The sequence below is a fragment of the Giraffa tippelskirchi genome, chromosome Y (assembly GCF_054371585.1).
Source record: "Giraffa tippelskirchi isolate mGirTip1 chromosome Y, T2T-mGirTip1v1.2.pri, whole genome shotgun sequence".
Classification (NCBI taxonomy): Eukaryota; Metazoa; Chordata; class Mammalia; order Artiodactyla; family Giraffidae; genus Giraffa; species Giraffa tippelskirchi.
Genome location: NC_137290.1, coordinates 17,025,124 through 17,043,639, shown reverse-complemented (window position 1 = coordinate 17,043,639; position 18,516 = coordinate 17,025,124). Strand labels below are relative to the sequence as shown.

The 18,516-nt window shown below is 41.9% G+C and overlaps 1 protein-coding gene across 1 annotated transcript; it reads right to left on the bottom strand.

Annotated features, from left to right (window-relative positions):
- Positions 1-1,291: 1,291 nt before the first annotated feature.
- Positions 1,292-3,165, bottom strand: LOC145537496 (heat shock transcription factor, Y-linked-like). Its single transcript, XM_081568167.1, has 2 exons — positions 2,529-3,165; positions 1,292-2,097 (listed from the first exon to the last, which is right to left on the bottom strand). Exons 1-2 carry the CDS (start codon positions 3,039-3,041, stop codon positions 1,366-1,368), a joined length of 1,245 nt encoding a protein of 414 aa, XP_081424293.1. The 5' UTR covers positions 3,042-3,165; the 3' UTR covers positions 1,292-1,365.
- Positions 3,166-18,516: the final 15,351 nt, after the last annotated feature.

Sequence of the window (18,516 nt, the reverse complement as noted above, 5' to 3'; positions counted from 1 at the left end):
TCATTTTATAATTTGAATTCCCACATTTGACATTCATGAACATATAAGATATATATTTATCAACCGGGAAAAGATTCTCAGTAAGTAGGAAAGGTCAATTATGATAATAGTGCAGGTTATAGGATGTTGTTGAGTAATGTATATAGCATTTGATTCGTGATTACATTTCCTTGTTGATAATTCAGTAAGTACACGTTTTAGCTGATGTGAAAGATACACAAAGAAAAGAGGGTAGACCCCAAACACATTGAAGACCTGATATCCGTGCTCACCTTGGTAGGAGGGCGAACAGAGGTTCCTTCCAACCCCAAGAAAGAGTTGAGGCAAAGTTGTGAGAAGGGGCTTAGCACATCTGAAAGCAGTGTGTGTGATTGTAGCTCCAGAAGCACGGTGTAAGAGAATGGTACTGAAACTACTACGGAAAACAAATATCATGTCTTCAAAGAACTTGTTAACCATCCTGAGGTGCTGCAATCACCAGAGGAATTTATTTTGTCTCTGAGGGAACAGATAAGCAAAATCTAAATATGCATTAGGAAATATAGGGTGGAATCATGGTGGCAGGAAATAAAGGTACGCCTTAAGGAGAGCAGAGCTAAAATGACCCTATACAGTACCACTTGTAAAATACCTATCTTGTGCTGGCCATGGTCCAGTCACTGATTATGTCCTGTAATCGTTGGTATCACAGTGATGGTATAACGGTTCTCCTAATTTTGGACATGCTACAATATTTATATTTTCAAGTATGAAATGAATTTCTAGAATGAAGACAATCTCCTGTCTAATGTCTTAAGACTCTGCTGCTGCTAAGTCACTTCAGTTGTGTGCAACTCTGTGCGACCCTATGGACAGCAGCCCACCAGGAGCCCCTTTCCACGGAATTCTCCAGGCAAGAATACTGGAGCGGGGCACCATTTCCTTCTCTATCTTAAGACTCTACCGATACGTAATAGAATATCATGTAACTGTGAATGCACTAAGGTTCGTACTGTGTAGGTGCACTTGTTTTGATTTTATTTGTATGTGTTCCTTCACCCGTACCATCCTCATTTAGACACCCATTCATTTCAGCAGGGATGATTTCCCAAATCACTTTCCATCCATTACCTCTTTTCCCTTTGTTCTCATTTTCTTGCTTAGAAACAATAGGCTAGGTGCCATTTACCTAGGATGCCTAACGGATGTTTTCTTGAACTGAAGAGTTTATAAAAGAGTGCAGAGAAATAGCCAGACATTGAAATAAAGCCTTAATTTACTCTTCATTGCTTCAAAATAGAAAACAAAACTGTGCAGAGGAACGTGTAACTTTATTGTTCAAATACAAGAATTGTGGGTATTTGTTGACATCTCCCAACGTAAATTTTAATCTTCATTAGGTTCCATAAGCTGATACTTATTTGATAGGTCAGTTTTAATTAGCATGGTTTTCACATAAGGAATATCGTTGATGAATTGACTTGAAAGAGAGGAGGTGGGTGTATAAGCGATCGTTGGCACTGGGGACCTTGAGTTGCCTCTCTGTTGCTGGTTAGGAAGAGGACTGTCATGGGCTGACATATCGCTATACCTGTCTGGAAATGTAGAAGGCTCCACCATCAGTCCAAAAGAACTGCTCCATAATGGAGATACGATGTGGTTCTGAGAAGTAGATGTAGCGGTAGTAGCAAAGTCCTCAACATGGCCATTTGCTTGAGTGTAGGTGCTATGGAAGTGCCAATTAAAAATGCTCAACTGGTTTAAAACAGCAGGTTGATCTACCACGTTCTGTTCTCTTTGTCTAACTGATATTGATGGGGAAGGAAAGTCACGCGGAAGTAGGGCGCTTGTTTTAGGGACTATCTGGCTGGTATAAGTCTTTTGTGGGAAAGGCACACTTAAACTGGTGGAAGCTGAAAATGGACTCTCTCCACTAGTTTGAGCATGAAAACCAGAGTTACGATCATCTATGTTGACCCTTGCTTTAACATGCTTCTTCTCGTAATCTGGAACTAGTGAAGATTTCGGAAACACATTGCTAATCCCAACTCTTCTTTTCATTCTTCCTAAAAGTTGGGGATAGCCTCTTTTGAAATTTGGATTATGGTAGATCTGTAACTAAAATCAAAGGATACAATTATTTAGTTTTTTATAAACGAAGGTAAAACTGACAAGCAAAGTTAAACTATAAAAATGTATTCCTTTAATGATGCCAATTAAATAGAATCAAAGACAACACCTCCATTAGTAGTTTTAACACCTTACATGTTAGAAACAAGTATGCTCCTCAACTAAAAAATATGTTGTATATATACAGTAAATACCACTTAAAGTAGCTTGAGGACATGTATCTGATTTCAAGTTGCTAGGAGAGTGTATTAAGTATCAAATATTTTAACCTCCAGCTGTTCTCAACTTCAAAAAATAAAACGTGTTCAACAGTTTGCTATCTCAATTTTAAATTCGGTTTTTGCTACATATGTGAACATGCTTTCTAAGTCACATGATTTAATCTTACATATTGACAGTAAGTGGAAATTTTGGATTACCTTGCTCAAAACAGAGACATTGTTTTCTTCTTCCAGAAAGTCAGGGAGTGAAGCAGATCTTTGAAAAGTTTGTCGCTTTTTACTAAACCCATAAAGTTTAAGCTGGCTAACTAAACTTTTCATACTATCAGTTTCAAATATTCTGAAAGGGGCCTTTCTTTCCAAGACTTCTTTCTTGAAGAGTTCTTCGTTGATCACTATAGAAGTGCCACTCTCATCCCACCAAATAGATTCAAACTGATCACTTTCAACTATAGTCCAGAGTTTTTGTGGAAAAGTGAGGGAAAGAAAATCATTCCACTCATTTCTTTCAGAGACAGAAAATGTGTAGGGTGGCCTTTTTATCCCAGCTTCCTTAGACAAAGCCTGGAAAGCATATTCTTCAATCATAGATCTCAAAACTGAGTCCCCAGTAAGTGTGTAATCACACGAAGACGATCCAATGGAGGTTTTGGAACCACTTGATACATCGTTACGAAGCACATCTTGAATTTCTGAAGGAATGTGTGCCATCTCAGAGAGATCTTTCTTCAGATACTTTTCTCATTTGTCTGACTTTACACACTCTAACTTCAAATGCTGCTTGGCTGGCGTACAGAGATAAACTCTCAAGACCATCAGCATGGTTCTCAAAGTCAAAAAGCTGTGACATCACAAAGTCACTGGTCTCCTAGCAATTGAAGAGTAGCGCTGACATCATAAAGTCACTGGTCTTCTAGCAATTGAAGGGCAATGTTCAACCAGTGTTTACTTCTACATCAACTTAAAATAAAGGCTGCTTGCATAAACAGTAACCAAAAACATGAAACCTGCAAAATGTCATTGCTAAAGAATTTTTACACAGAAAAATCACATCAATAAGTCTACTTGGTTCCTGAAATAAAAGTGATTGATCACCCTTCTATACACATATTCTTAACATTCAGGACTGTTACCAAACCAAACATGGGTCTGCTCACTTCTATGCAATGAAGTCAATCAACTGACTGTGGGTTTCAGTGAAAGCAAGTGTAGTGTTTATTTTATGACCTTGCACAGAAGTGTTTATATTATGCAGAGTAAAATAGTCAGGCACGGAAAGAAAGACTCATTTTACTCTTAATTATTCCAAAATAGAAATTGGCCCTATGAAGATGAATATGTAACTTTTTTCTTCAAATAAGAGAATTGTAGGAATTTGTTGACATCTCCAAACATTAATTTTACACTTTGGTATCCTCCATAATCCAACACCCATTTGGTACATCAGTTGTATTAGGACAGTTTTCAAATAATGAAGATGGTTGATGAGTGGATCTTGAAAGAGAAGCAGCAGATGTATCAGGGATCTTTGGCACTGGGAAAACTAAATTGCCTGACTGTTGTAGTTTAGGAAAAGGACGGTCATGGGCTGACATGTTACCATACCAACCTGGAAAGGTAGAAGGCTCCACCCTCGGTCCAAACTAACTGTTCTGTAATGGACATAAGTTGCGGTACGGAGAAACAGAAGTAGACATAGCTGCAAAATTTTCACTAGAGCCATTTGATTTAGTGCAGCTGCTATGTGAAATCCCATGACAAATGCTCAAGCTAGATTGTGGGATGGGGAGGGAGATGGGAGGGTACTCCCAGAGGGAGGGGATATATGTGCCTCTATGGTTGATTTATTTTGAATTCTGACAGAATACAGCAAAATTCTGTAAAGCAATTTCTCTTCAATTAAAACAACAACAACAACACCTAAAGCAGCTGCAGATTGATGTATCACAGTATGCTCCTGTGGTCTAACTGATATTTACGATGGAGAAGAGAAATCATTTCAAGTTGGGGCACTTGTTTCAGCAGCTATCTGGATGGTAGAAGGCTTTCGTATGAATGGCACATTTAAACTTGTGCAGGCTGAAAATACACTCTGTCCTCAAGTTTCAGGATGAAAGTCAGAGTTTTGATCATCCACATTACCCCTTGCTTTAACATGCTTCTTCTTATTACCTCGGACTAATGAAGATACTGTAGAGACATCTATTCCCAACTCTTCTTTTCACTCTTCAACAAATCCTAAAGGATCTTCTCTAGGCAGGAAACACAGAAAGGTTGTATAAACTCGAATCCCAAACAGCAAATCAAATGGCAACAGGATCATACTTATCAACAGTTACCTTAAATGTAAATGGGTCGAGTGCCCCAACCAAAAGGCAAAGACTAGCTGAAAGGATACACAAACAAGACCACTGTTTATGTTGTCTACAACAGACCCACCTCCAAACAAGGGGCACATACAGACTGAAAGTGAAGGGCTGGAAAAAAGGTATTCCAAGCAAGTCGAGACCAGAAGAAAGCAGGAGTAGCAATACACATATCAGACAAAATAGACTTTAAAATAAAGCCTGTGAAAAGACACAAAGAGGGACACTACATAATGATCAAAACATCAATCCGAGAAGAAGATATAACGATTGTAAATACATACGCACCCAACATAGGAGAACCACAATATGTAAGGCAAAGGCTAACAAGCATGAAAGGGAAATTAACGACAACACAGTCATAGTGGAAGACTTTACTACCCCACTCACACCTATGGATAGATCAAGTAAACAGAAAATTAACAAGGAAATACAAACCTTAAATGATACTATGGACCAGTTAGACATAATTGATATCGATACGACATTTCACCACAAAACAATGGGTTTCACCTTTTACTCAAGTACGTATGGAAACTTCTCCAGGACAGATCACATCCTCGGCCATAAGTCCAGCTTTGGTAGATTCAAAAAACCTTGAAATCATTCCAAGCATATTTTCTGACCACAGTACACTGAGACTAGATGTCAACTGCAAGAGAAACACTATTTAAAATTCAAACATATGAAGGCTGAACACCACGCTGCTAAATAAGCAACAAATCGCAGAGGAAATCCAAAAAGATATCAAAATATGCATAGAAACAAATGAAAATGAAAACGCAACAACCCAAAACCTATGGGACGCTGTAGAATGAGTGCAAAGGCGAAGGTTCATAGCAAAAGCGGCTTATCTCAAGAAAGAAGAACCAAGTCAAACAAATAACCTAACTCTACACCTAAAGCAACTAGAGAAGGAAGAATTCAAGAACCCCAGGCTTAGTAGAAGGAAAGAAATCATATAATAGAGCAGAAATAAATGTAAAAGCAACAAATGAGACCGGAGCAAAAATCAACAAAGCTAAAAGCTGGTTCTTTGAGAAGATATATAAAATTGACAAACCATTAGCCGGACTCATCAAGAAACAAAGGGAGAAGAATCAAATCAACAAAATTAGAAATGAAAATGGAGAGTTCTCAACAGACAACACAGAAATACAAAGGATCATAAGAGACTACTATCAACCCCTATATGCCAATAAAATGGACAACTTGGAAGAAGTGGGCAAATTCTTAGAAAAGTACAACTTCTGAAAACTGAACGAGGGAGAAAAACAAAATCCTAACAAACCCATCACAAGCACGGAAATTGAAAGGGTAATCAGTAATCTTCCAGCAAACAGAAGCCCAGGACCAGACGGCTTCACAGCTGGATTCTACCAAAAATTGAGAGAAGAGCTTATACCTATCATACTCAAATGCTTCCAGGAAATTGCAGAGGAGGGGAAACTTCCAAACTCATTTTATGAGGCCACCATCACCCTAATACCAAAACCAGACAAAGATGCCACGAAAATAATTAAATATATAAATAAATAAATAAATAAATAAATAAATATAACCATGGGGCAATATCACTGATGAACATAGATGCAAAAATCCTTTACAAAATTCTAGCAAGCAGAATCCAACAACATATTAAAACGATCATACATCATGACCAAGTGGGATTTATCCCAGGGATGCAAGGATTCTTCAATATCCACAAACTAATCAACATAATACACCACATTAACAAATTGAAAAATAAAAATCATGTGATTATCTCAATAGATGCAGAGAAACCCTTGGACAAAATTCAACATCCATTTATCACAAAAAACCCTCCAGAAAGCAGGCAAAGGAGGAACAAATCTCAACATAATAAAAGATATATACGACAAACCCACAGCAAACATTATCCTCAAAGGTGAAAAATTGAAAGCAATGACCCTAAAGTAAGGATCAGTACAATGGTACCCACTCTCACCACTCCTATTCAACATAGTTTTGGGAGTTTTGGCCACAGCGATCAGAGCAGAAAAAGAAATAAAAGGAACCCGGATTGGAAAAGTAGAAGTAAAACACTCACTGTTTGCAGATGCCATGATCTTCTACAGAGAAAATCCTAAACACTCCACCAGAAAATTACTAGAGCTAATCAATGAATATAGTAAAGTTGCAGGAAACAAAATGAACACGCAGAAATCCCTTGCATTCCTATACACTAACAAGGAGAAAACTGAAAGAAAACCTAAAGAAACCATTCCATTCACCACTCCAATGAAAACAATAAAATACTGAGGAATATATCTACCTAAAGAAACAAAAGACCTATATATACATATAGAAAACTATAAAACACTGGTGAAAGAAGTCAAACAGGACACAAATAGATGGAGGAATATACCATGTTCATGGAGTGAAAGAATCAATATAGTGAAAATGAGTATACTACCCAAAGCAATCTATAGATTCAATGCAATCCCTATCAAGCCACCAACGGTATTTTTCAGGGAAATAGAAGAATTAATTTCACAATTTGTATGGAATTACAAAAAACCTCGAATAGCCAAAGCAATCTTGAGAAAGAAGAATGGACCTGGAGGAATCACCCTGCCTGATTTCAGGCTATACTACAAAGCTACAGTCATCAAGACAGCGTGGTTCTAGCACAAAGACAGAAATATAGATAAATGGATCAAAATTGCAAGCCCAGAGGTCCAAGCCACGTACCTATGGACACTTTATCTTTGATAGAGGAGGCAAGAATATACAATGAAGACAAGACAATCTCTTTAACAAGTTGTGCTGGGAAAACTGGTCAAGCACTTGTACAAGAGGGAAACTAGAACACTTTGTAGCACCGTACACAAAAATAAATTCAAAATGGATTAAAGATCTAAATGTAAGACCACAAAGTAGAAAACTCCTAGAGGAAAACACAGGCAAAACGCTTTCTGACAGAAATCACAGCAGGATCCTCTATGACCCACCTCCCAGAGTAATGGAAATTAAAGCAAACATACGCCAATGGGACCTAAATAAACTGAAAAGCTTTTGCACAGTGAAGGAAACTATAAGCAAGGGAAGAAGACTGCCTTCAGAATGGGCCAAAATTATAGCAAACGAAGCAATTGACAATGAATTAATCTCAAAACTATATAAGCAACGCCTGCAGCTCAATTCCAGAAAAAAAAGCGAGCCAATCAAAAAAGGGGCCAAAGAACTAAACAGTCATTTCTCCAAAGAAGACATACAGATGGCTAACAAACTCTTGAAAAGATGTTTAACATCACTCATTATCAGAGAAATGCAAAGCAAAACCATAATGAGGTACCATCTCACACCAGTCAGAATGGCTGCTATCCAAACGTCTACAAACAATAAATCCTGGAGAGGGTGTGGAGAAAAGGGAACCCTCTTACACCGTTGATGGAAATGCGAACTATTAGAGCTACTATAGAGAACAGTGTGGAGATTCCTTAAAAACCTGGAAATGGAACTGCCATATGACTCAGCAGTCCTACTGCTGGGCATACACCCCGAGGAATCCAGAATTGAAAGAGACACGCGTACCCCAATGTTCACCCTAGCACTGTTTATAATAGCCAGGACATGGAAGCAACCTAGATGTACAACAGCAGACGAATGGCTAAGAAAGCCGTGGTACATATACACAATGGAATATTACTAAGCCATTCAAAACAATGCATTTGAACCAGTTTTAACGAGGTGGATGAAACTGGACCCTATTAAACAGAGCGATGTAAGCCAGAAGGAAAAACACCAATAACACAAACACACACACACACACACACACACACACACACACACACAGGGAATTCAGAAAGATAGTGATGATAACCCTATGTGAAAGACAGGAAAAGTGACACAGATGTATAGAAGAGTCTTCTGGACTCTGTGAGAGAAGGCAAGTCTGGGATGGATTCAGAGAATAACATGGAAACATGTATATTTTCATATGTGAAACAGACCTCCAGTGCAGGTGCAATGCATGAGACAGGGTGCTCAGAGTTGGTGCACTGGGATGACCCAGAGGGATGGAATTGGGGTGAGGGGGTTCAGGATGGGAAACCCATGTACACCCGTGGCTGACTCATGTCAATGCATGGCAAAACCACTACGATATTGTACCATAATTAGCCTCCAATTAAAATAAATATAATAAAAAAATAGAAAACTAAAAAATATAAAACCAAAAACATGTAACTTTTCTAAACTGCAGCATTCACAGACCATCTTCATCTTGGACTACATGAGGACACCACCTCTATTATTATTTATTTTCTTTAATCCAGCAAAAGAAAGGTCACTCTTATTCCTTTTATCATCACTGGTGTGGGTGTGTCCAACATGCTGAGCTGTGTGGTTGAGAGATTGCTCCGTAGATGAATCTTTTGGTCTCTATGATATCCCCAGGAGGCAACACTAAGCACAGTCAGTTCTCGAGATGAGGAAAGTGATATGCGCAATGTCACACAACAGGCCAGTCAGCACCACAGCCAGGATTCAGATGGGTCTACCCGACTCACAACCCAGGTCAGTGACCCCCTCACAGGTGACACTGGCCCAGAGTCTGTGGCACCATAGTAATTTGACAAAATGCATCTCCCTGACTCCACTGCCCATGGGGGTGGACATTGTTCCTTATTTTATCTAGTTTTGGAAAGAGGCTAGATGGTTAAATGAAGTTAGAGGGGTGTCAGCTTTCTACTGGAAAGAATAGAATTCATTAGAGGTAACTTTGAGCAGGAAAGAAACTTATTAAAGGATATTAAGTGACTGAGATTTCTGAGAGGGATGGCTGGAGAGACAGCCATGAACAATATAGAGTTTGAGTGCAGGATCTTCTGTCACTCATTGGAGAAGACCCTGATGCTGGGAAAGATTGAGGGCAGGAGAAAAAGGGGATGACAGAGGATGAGATGGTGTGATGGCATCACCAACTCAATGGACATGGGTTTGGGTGAACTTCAGGTGTTGGTGATGGACAGGGAGGCCTGGCATGCTGCAGTTCATGGGGTCGCAGAGAGTCGGACTGGACTGAGTGACTGAACTGAACTGTCACTACCACTGGCTCCAGACACAGTGGCTGTCACTAGTGACATGGCTTATGTCCCTTCCACCTCGTCTAGATTGAATTCTATGCATCAGAACCCAGTTGCACTGCTTTCACCTGTAAGTGTATCCATTGGCTAAGCCTACATTTCATGTGGCTGTACCTAATTGGTCTTAAGTGCCATCTGGATGTATTTGATTGGCTGAGCCTGGGTACCATCTGGGTGCGTCTAATTGATTGAGCCTAGGTCCCATGGTTACGTTCTGACTGCAAGGCAGGTGGGGAAAATGACATCCAGACTGTTTCTAGTGCAGATTCGTACGATGGAAAATTAAAGCAGTGACTAAAAGTCTCCTCACTGCAGACTTGTCCAAAGTCTCTTTATCAGTCAGGTCGGTTTTTCAAAGCTCAGTTCACCCTACTAAGTGAAGCAGAAGGGTTTAGTAAGTCAAGTGCTCTGTGCTCCGCTGTGTTAATTTGCCTAGTCTGGAGCTACATTTCCCAGAATCCCTTTCTTTGATTTTGAGTTCAGTCAGTCTGTTCAGTGGCTTAGTTGTGTCCGATCCTTTGCGAGCCCATGGACTGCTGCAAGTCAGGCCTCCTTGTCCATCACCAACACCCCGGAGTTTACTCAAACTCATGTCCATTGTGTTGGTGATGCCATCCAACCAACCTGTCCTTTGTTGTCCCCTTCTCCTCCCACCTTTGGTCCTTCCCAGCATCAGTTCAGTTCAGTTCAGTCTTTCAGTCATGTCCGAGTCTTTGCGAGCCCATGGACTGCTGCAAGTCAGGCCTCCTAGTCCATCACCAACGCCCCAGAGTTTACTCAAACTCATGTCCATTGAGTTGGTGATGCCATCCAACCAACCTGTCCTTTGTTGTCCCCTTCTCCTCCCACATTTGATCTTGCCCAGCATCAGTTAAGTTCAGTTCAGTCTTTCAATCGTATCCGAGTCTTTGCGACCCCATGAATTGCAGCACACCAGGCCTCTCTGTCCATCACCAACTCTCGGAGTTTACCCAAACCCATATCCATTGGGTCAGTGATGCCATCCAACCGTCTCATCCTCTGTCATCCCCTTCTCCTCCTGCCCTCAATCCTACCCAGCATTAGGGTCTTTTCCAATGAGTCAACTTTTCGCATGAGATGGCCAAAGTACTGCAGTTTCAGCCGGATCATCAGACCTTCCAATGAACACCCAGGATTGATCTCCTTTAGAATGGATTGACTGGATCTCCTTGCAGTCCAAGGAACACTCAAGAGTCTTCTCCAACACCACAGCTCAAAAGCATCAATTCTGTGGCACTCAGCTTTTTCACCGTCCGAATCTCACATCCATACATGACCACTGGAAAAACCATAGCCTTGACTAGACGGACTTTTGTTGGCAAAGTAATGTCCCTGCTTTTAAATATGCTATCTAGGTTGGCCATAACCTTCCTTCCAAGCAGTAAGCATCTTTTAATTTCGTGGCTGCAGTCACCATCAACAGTGCTTTTGGGGCCCCCCAAAATAAAGTCTGACACTCTTTGCACTGTTTCCCCATCTATTTCCCATGAAGTGATGGGACCACATGCCATGATCTTAGTTTTCTGAACGTTCAGCTTTAAGCCAACTTTTTCACTCTCCTCTTTCACTTTCATCAAGAGGCTCTTTTGTTCTTCTTCACTTTCTGCCATAAGGGTGGTCTTTCTAATCAGTCAGTCCTTCGCATCAAGTGGCCAAATTATTGGAGTTACAGCTTCAGCATCAGTCCTTCCAATGAACATGCAGGACTGATGTCCTTTAGGGTGGACTGGTTGGATCTCCTTGCAGTCCAAAGGACTCTCGAGGGTCTTCACCAACATCAGTTTCAAAGCATCAATTCTTTGGTGCTCAACTTTCTTTCTACTCCAGCTCTGACATCCATACATGACTACTGGAAAAACCATAGCTTCGACTGGACGGTTCCTCTGCCTATTCTAAAACCAGCTTCACCATCCGGAAGTTCACAGTTCACATATTGCTGGAGCATGGCTTGGAGAATTTTGAGCCTTGATTTACTAGCGTGGGAGATGAGTGCAATTGTGTGGTAGTTTGAGCATTCTTTGGCACTGCCTTTCTTTGGGATTGGAATGAAAACTGACCTTTTCCAGTCCTGTGGCCTCTGCGGAGTTCTCCAAAATTTTTGGCGTATTGAGTGTAGCACGTTCACAGCATCATCCTTCAGGATTTCAAAATAGCTCAACTGGAATTCCAGCACCTCCACTAGCTTTGTTCCTAGTGATGCTCTGTAAGGCCCACTTGACTTCATATTCCAGGATGTCTGGCTCTAGGTGAGTGATCGTACCACTGTGCTTATCTGCGTCTTGAAGATATAGATATATAGATATAGATATATACAGTTCTGTGTATTCTTGCGACCTCTTATTAATAGCTTCTGCTTCTGCTAGGTCCCTATCATTTCTGTCCGTTATCGAGCCCATCTGTGCATGAAGTGTTCCCCTGGTAACTCTAGTTTTCTTGAAGAGATCTCTAATCTTTCCCATTCTGTGGTTTTCCTCTATTTCTTTGCATTGATTGCTGAGGAAGGCTTTCTTATCTCTCCTTGCTATTCTTTCGAGCTCTAATTCAAATGGGAATTACTTTCATTCTGTCCTTTGTTTTTCACTTCTCTTCTTTTCATAGTTATTTGTAAGGCCTCCTCAGACAGCCATTTTCCTTTTTTTGCATTTCATTTCCATGGGGATGGTCTTCAGTCACGAACTTCCATCCATAGATCATCAGGCACTCTGTCTATCAGATCTAGTCCCTTTAATCTATTTCTCATTTACATTGTATAATCATAAAGGATTTGACTGAGGACAAACCTGAATGAGATGGAATTGCCAACGTCCGCTGAATCATCAAAAAAGCAAGAAAATTCCAGAACAACATCTATTTCTGCTTTATTGACTATGCCAAACCCTTTGACTGTGTGGATCACAATAAACTGTGGAAAATTCTGAAAGAGATTGGATTACCAGACCACTTGACCTTTCTCTTGAGAAATCTGTATGCAGCTCAGGAACAACAGTTAGAAGTGGACATGGAACAACAGACTGGTTCCAAATACGAAAAGAAGTACGTCGGGGCTGTATATTGTCCCCCTGCTTATTTAACTTATATACAGAGCACATCATGAGAAACCCTGGGCCGGAAGACACACAAGCTTCAGTCATGATTGCTGGGAGAAATATCAATAACCTCAGGGATGCAGATAACACCACCCATATGGCAGAAAGTGAAGAGGAATTAAAACACCTCTTGATGAAAGTGAAAGAGGAGAGTGAAAAAGTTGGCTTAAAGTTCAGCATTCAGAAAACTAAGGTCATGGCATCTGGTCCCATCACCTCGTGGCAAATAGACGGGGAAACAGTGGAAACAGTGTCAGACTTTATTTTGGGGGGCTCCAGAATCACTGAAGATGGTGACTCTCGCCCTGAAATTGAAAGACGCTTACTCCTTAGAGGGAAAGTTATGACCAACCTAGCCACAATATCAAAAGGCAGAGACATTACTTTGCGAAAAAAGGTCCGTCTAGACAAGGCTATGGTTTTCCAGTGGTCATGTATGGATGTGAGAGTTGGACTGTGAAGAAAGCTGAGCGCCGAAGAATTGATGCTTTTGAATTGTGGTGTTGGAGAAGACTCTTGAGAGTCCCTTGGACTGCAAGGAGATCCAACCAGTCCATCCTAAAGGAGATCAGTTCTGGGTGTACATTAGAAGGACTGAGGTTGAAGCTGAAACTCCAATACGTTGGCCACCTCGTGTGAAGAGTGTACTCATTGGAAAAGACCCTGATGTTGAGAACGATAGCGGGCAGGAGGAGAAGGGGACGACAGAGGATGAGATGATTGGATGGCATCACCGACTCGATGGACGTGGGTTTGGGTGAGCTCCAGGAGTTGGCAATGGACAGGGAGGCCTGGCATGCTGTGATTCATTGGGTCACAAACAGTCGGACATGATTGAGCGGCTAAACTGACCTGAACTGAACTGACTAGAGGGACCTTTTTTTTTTTTTTTTTGACAAAGTAATGCCTCTGCTTTTTAATGAGCTGTCTAGCCTGCTCATACCTTTTATTCCAGGGAGCAAGCATCTCTTAATTTCGTGGCTACCATCACCATCTGTATTGATTTTGGAGACCAACATATTATTTGTCACTGTTTCCTCTTCTATTTGTCAAGAAGGGATGGGACCAGATACCATAATCTTAGTTTTCTGAATGTTCAGTTTTAAGCCAAGTTTTTCAATGTCCTCTGTCACTTGCATCAATAGGCTCTTTTGTTCATGCTTTCTGCCATAAGGGTGCTGTCATCGGCATATCTGAGGTTATTGATATTTCTCCCGGCAATCTTGATTCCACTTTGTGTTTCTTCCAGCACAGCGTTTCTCATGAGGTACTCTGCATATAAGATCAATAAGCAGGGTGACAATATATAGCCTTGATGTACTCCTTCCTGATATGGAGCCAGTCTGTTTTTCCATGTCCAGCTGTAACTGCTGCTTCTTGACCTGCCTACAGATGTCTCAGGAGGCATATCAGGTGGTCTGGTATTCTCATGTCTTGAAGAATTTTCCACCGTTTGTTGCGATCCACACAAAGGCTTTGGCGTAGTCAATAAAGCAGAAATAGATGTTTTCCTGGAACTCGCTTGCATTTCGTTGGTCCAGTGGAGGTTTGAAATTTGATCTCTTGTTCCTCTGCCTTTTCTAAATCCAGCTTAACATCTGGGAGTTCATGGCTCACAATCTGTTGAAGCCTGGCTTGGAGAATTTTGAACATTAAGTTGTTAGCATGTGAGATGAGCGCAGTTGTGCAGTAGTTGAGCATTATTTGCTATGGCCCTCCTTTGGGATTGAAAACTCATCTTTTTCAGTCCTGTGGAAAGATTTGCTGGCCTACTGAGTGCAGCACTTTCACAGCATCATCTTTTAGGATTGGAAATAATTCGACTAGAATTCCATCACCTCCACTAGCTTTGTTTGTCGTGATGCTTCCGAAGGCCCACTTGACTTCACATTCCAGGATGTCTGGGTCTAGGGGAGTGATCAGATCATCGTGTTTATCTGGGTCCTGAAGATCCTTTCTGTATTATGCTGTGTATTCTTGCCACCTCTTCTTCATATCCTCTGCTTCTGTTAGGTCCATGCCATTTCTGCCCTTTATTGTGCCCTTCTTTGCATGAAAAGTTCCTGCGTGTAAAGTTGGTCACTCGAACTTTCTCAACGAGAACTCTCGCCTTTCCCATTCTATTGTTTTCCACTATTTCTTTGCATTGATCGCTGAGGAAAGCTTTCTTACCTCTCCTCGCTTTTCTTTGGATCTCTGCATTCAAATGAGTATATGTGTCCTTTCCTACTTTGCCTTCCGTTTCTCATCTTTTCATAGCTGTTTGTAAGGCCTCCTCAGAGAACCATTTTGCCTTTTTGCGTTTCTATTCCTTGGGGATGGCCGTGATCCCTGCCTCGTGTACAATGTCATGAACCTCTGTCCATAGTCCTTCAGGCACTCTTTCTATGAGATCTAATCACTTGAATCTATTTCTCCCTTCCACTGTGTAATCGAATCACAGGGACTTGATTTAGGTCATATCTGAATGGTCCAGTGGTTTTCCCTACTTTCCTCAAGGTAAGTCTGAAATTGGTAATAAGGAGTTCATGATCAGAGTCACAGTCAGCCCCACGTCTTGTTTGTGCTGACCTATACAGCTTCTCCCTCTCTGGCTGCAAAGCACATAATCAATCTGATTTCAGTATTGACCCTCTGGTGATGCCCATGTGTAGAGTCTTCTCTTGTGTTCCTGGAAGAGGGTGTCTGCTGAGACTGGTGCAATCTTTTGCCAAAACTCGCTTAGCCTTTGTCCTGCTTCATTCTGTGCTATAAGGCCAACGTTGCCTGTTACTCCAGGTCCTTCCTGGCTTCCTACTTTTGCATTCCAGGCCCCTATAATGAAAAAGACATCTTCTGGGGGTGTTAACTCTAGAAGGCCGGGTAGATCTTCATAGAACCGTTCAACTTCAGCTTCTTCAGCATTACGTGTTGGGGCGTAGACTTGGATTATCATGATATTGAATAGTTTGGCTTGGAAACGAACAGAGATCGTTCTGCCCTTTCGGAGATTGCATCCTAGTACTGCATTTCAGGCTCTGTTGTTGACCATCAAGGCTACTCCATTTCTTCTAAGGGATTCCTACCCACAGTAATAGATATAATGGTCACTTGAGTTAAATTCACCCATTCAGGTCCATTTTACTTTGCTGATTCCGGAAATGTCGATGGTCACTCTTGCCGTCTCCTGTTTGACCACTTCCTATTTGCCTTGATTCAGGGACCTAACATTCCAGGTTCCTTTGCAATATTGCTGTTTACAACACCGGACTTTACTTCCATCACCAGTCTCATCCCCCACTGGGTGTTGTTTTTGCTTTGGCATCTTCCCTTCATTCTTTCTGAAGATATTTCTCCACTGATCTCTAGTAGCATTTTGGACACCTACTGACCTGGGGAGCTCATTGTTCAGTGTCCTGTTTTTATTTCTGTTCATGGGGTTCTGACAAGACGTGGTCCACTGGAGAAGGGAATGACAAACTACTTCAGTATTCTTGCCTTGAGAACCCCATGGACAGTATGGAAAATTTCCAAGGTAGAATTGACCGAAAGAGTAACTTAAGAGAGGGTTTGAAGGTGGAAAGGGAGCAGCAGTCTCTCCTCTTGCAAGGGTGCTGTGCTTTGATGTGGTGACAAGTAGGTGCAGACATGCCTGCAGGCTCTGGCGTGTCCTTGCTGTCGTCTGGGATGCATCCACAACTCCCTCCTGACTCCTGGGCATCAGCACCCTCCCTGTCACTGGACACTTGGCTGCAGAGGTAATGGTTTCCTCTCCATTTCTCTACTGTTGGCCCTCAGCAGCCTCACTTTGGTGACTAGACTCTATGGCCTCTCCGTTTGCCTGGCTGGTGGCTCCGGAAGTCCCTTTTCAGACCTCACTTCTCAACCTGCTCCCACAGCTGACATAGAAGGCTCATTAATAATTCTCAGAATAATTTGTGCATGCACATGTGTGTCCTAAATCGCTTCAGTCATGTCCGACTCTGTGTGGCCCTGTGCACTGTAGCCCACCTCTGGCTTCCTCTGTCCATAGAATTCTCCAGGCAAAAATACGGCAATGGGTTACCATGTCCTCCTCCAGGGAATCTTCTCCACACAGAGAGAAGATTAACTCACATCTTTTGCATCTCCTGCACGTGGCTTCTTCATCACTAGTACCATACCCCAAACACATGGGCTGGATCTAGCTTCCCTTCTTGGGTGTGACTGATTGTTGTTCAGTCAGTAAGTCTTTGCAATTCTTTGCAATCCAGTGGACTGCAGCATCTCAGGCTCCTCTCTCCTCCACTTTCTCCGTGACTTTGTTCAAATTTCCTAGGGCATGAATGATAACGTTATGAGTATTTACAGACTCACAGGAAGGCTCAGGAAGACACACCGCAGGACTGGGCCCCAAGGGACCACTGCCACAGGATCATGAGGCCCTACTCCTCTCCCCAGCAATTTTTCCTTCTTAACTTTGCATAAGTGCAGTTGTCTCATGGACACAGCTGATGAGTGGACCCTTAAAGGCTTCAGATCCCTGGCTGCAAGGGAGTCTGGGAAACGGAATTTTGATCGCTCCAGCCTCTTCAATTCAGGAGGGTGAGCAGCAAGAGGAATGCATGTTGAAAAGCCATTTCTCACACAGAGATATGCCTGGGGATCGAATCTTTGACGTTACCATCTGGCCCAGGGTTTCCTTGTCAGGCCATGATCGTAGTGGGAGATCTTTGCCTCCCCAGCCCTGCAGATAATCCAAGGCCAGGCTAACTGGTCACCAGACTCGTTAATATGAACCAGTACTCACCTTGGTTCACCTTGATGAAATGAAGGAGGGGAAGCAAACTTTATTTACCCAGCGTTATTCACATTCCTGGTCACTTACGTACATAGCGCCTCATCCCATGCATTTTGCAGCTGAGGACGCATCAGACCCAAAGAGACTGAGGAAACTACCTCAGGTCACACAGCTAGTTATGGCAGAAGCTGGACCTGAGCCATCCTGTGGACCAAAGAATGCCTGCTCCTCACCATTACTGTATGCCTGCTGATATTCGGAGAAGCTTTTGTATAAAAGCCGTTCATTCTAATTAGGCACATTTTCTTGGCTGAGTAGTTTCAGGTGCTGGGGACATGATGGTGGGCAAAACAGGTGGCGGTAGATAAAGGGTATTGGTTGAGATGGGGTTTGTAAACGCTCAACAAGTCAGGGACTAGAAACAGATTTGGGGTTAAGTTGATATTGATGTGGTTTCTTTGTATTTAAATATGTGAGAAAAGATTTGTGCATCTACTTTTTTTGTTTTGAAATGTAGGTCCCTTGGTTTAGCTTTTGTTTTTCCTTTTTTGGAAAATATATTTATTTTGGACTGTGCCAGATCTTCCTTGCCATGAGAGAGCTTTCTCTAGTTGTGGTGCATGGGCCTCTCCTTGTGGTGGCTTCTCTTGTTCCAGGGTATGGGCTCTAGAATGCAAGTTCAGTAGTTTTCATGGGCTTAATTGTCCCACAGCATGTGAAATCTTCCAGATCAATGGTCGAACCTGTGTCCTCTATACTGGCAGGCAGATTCTTAACCACTCGACCACCAGGAAAGTCCTGTCTTTCCTTCTTGAAAAATATTTCTCCCGTCTGAAAAAAACA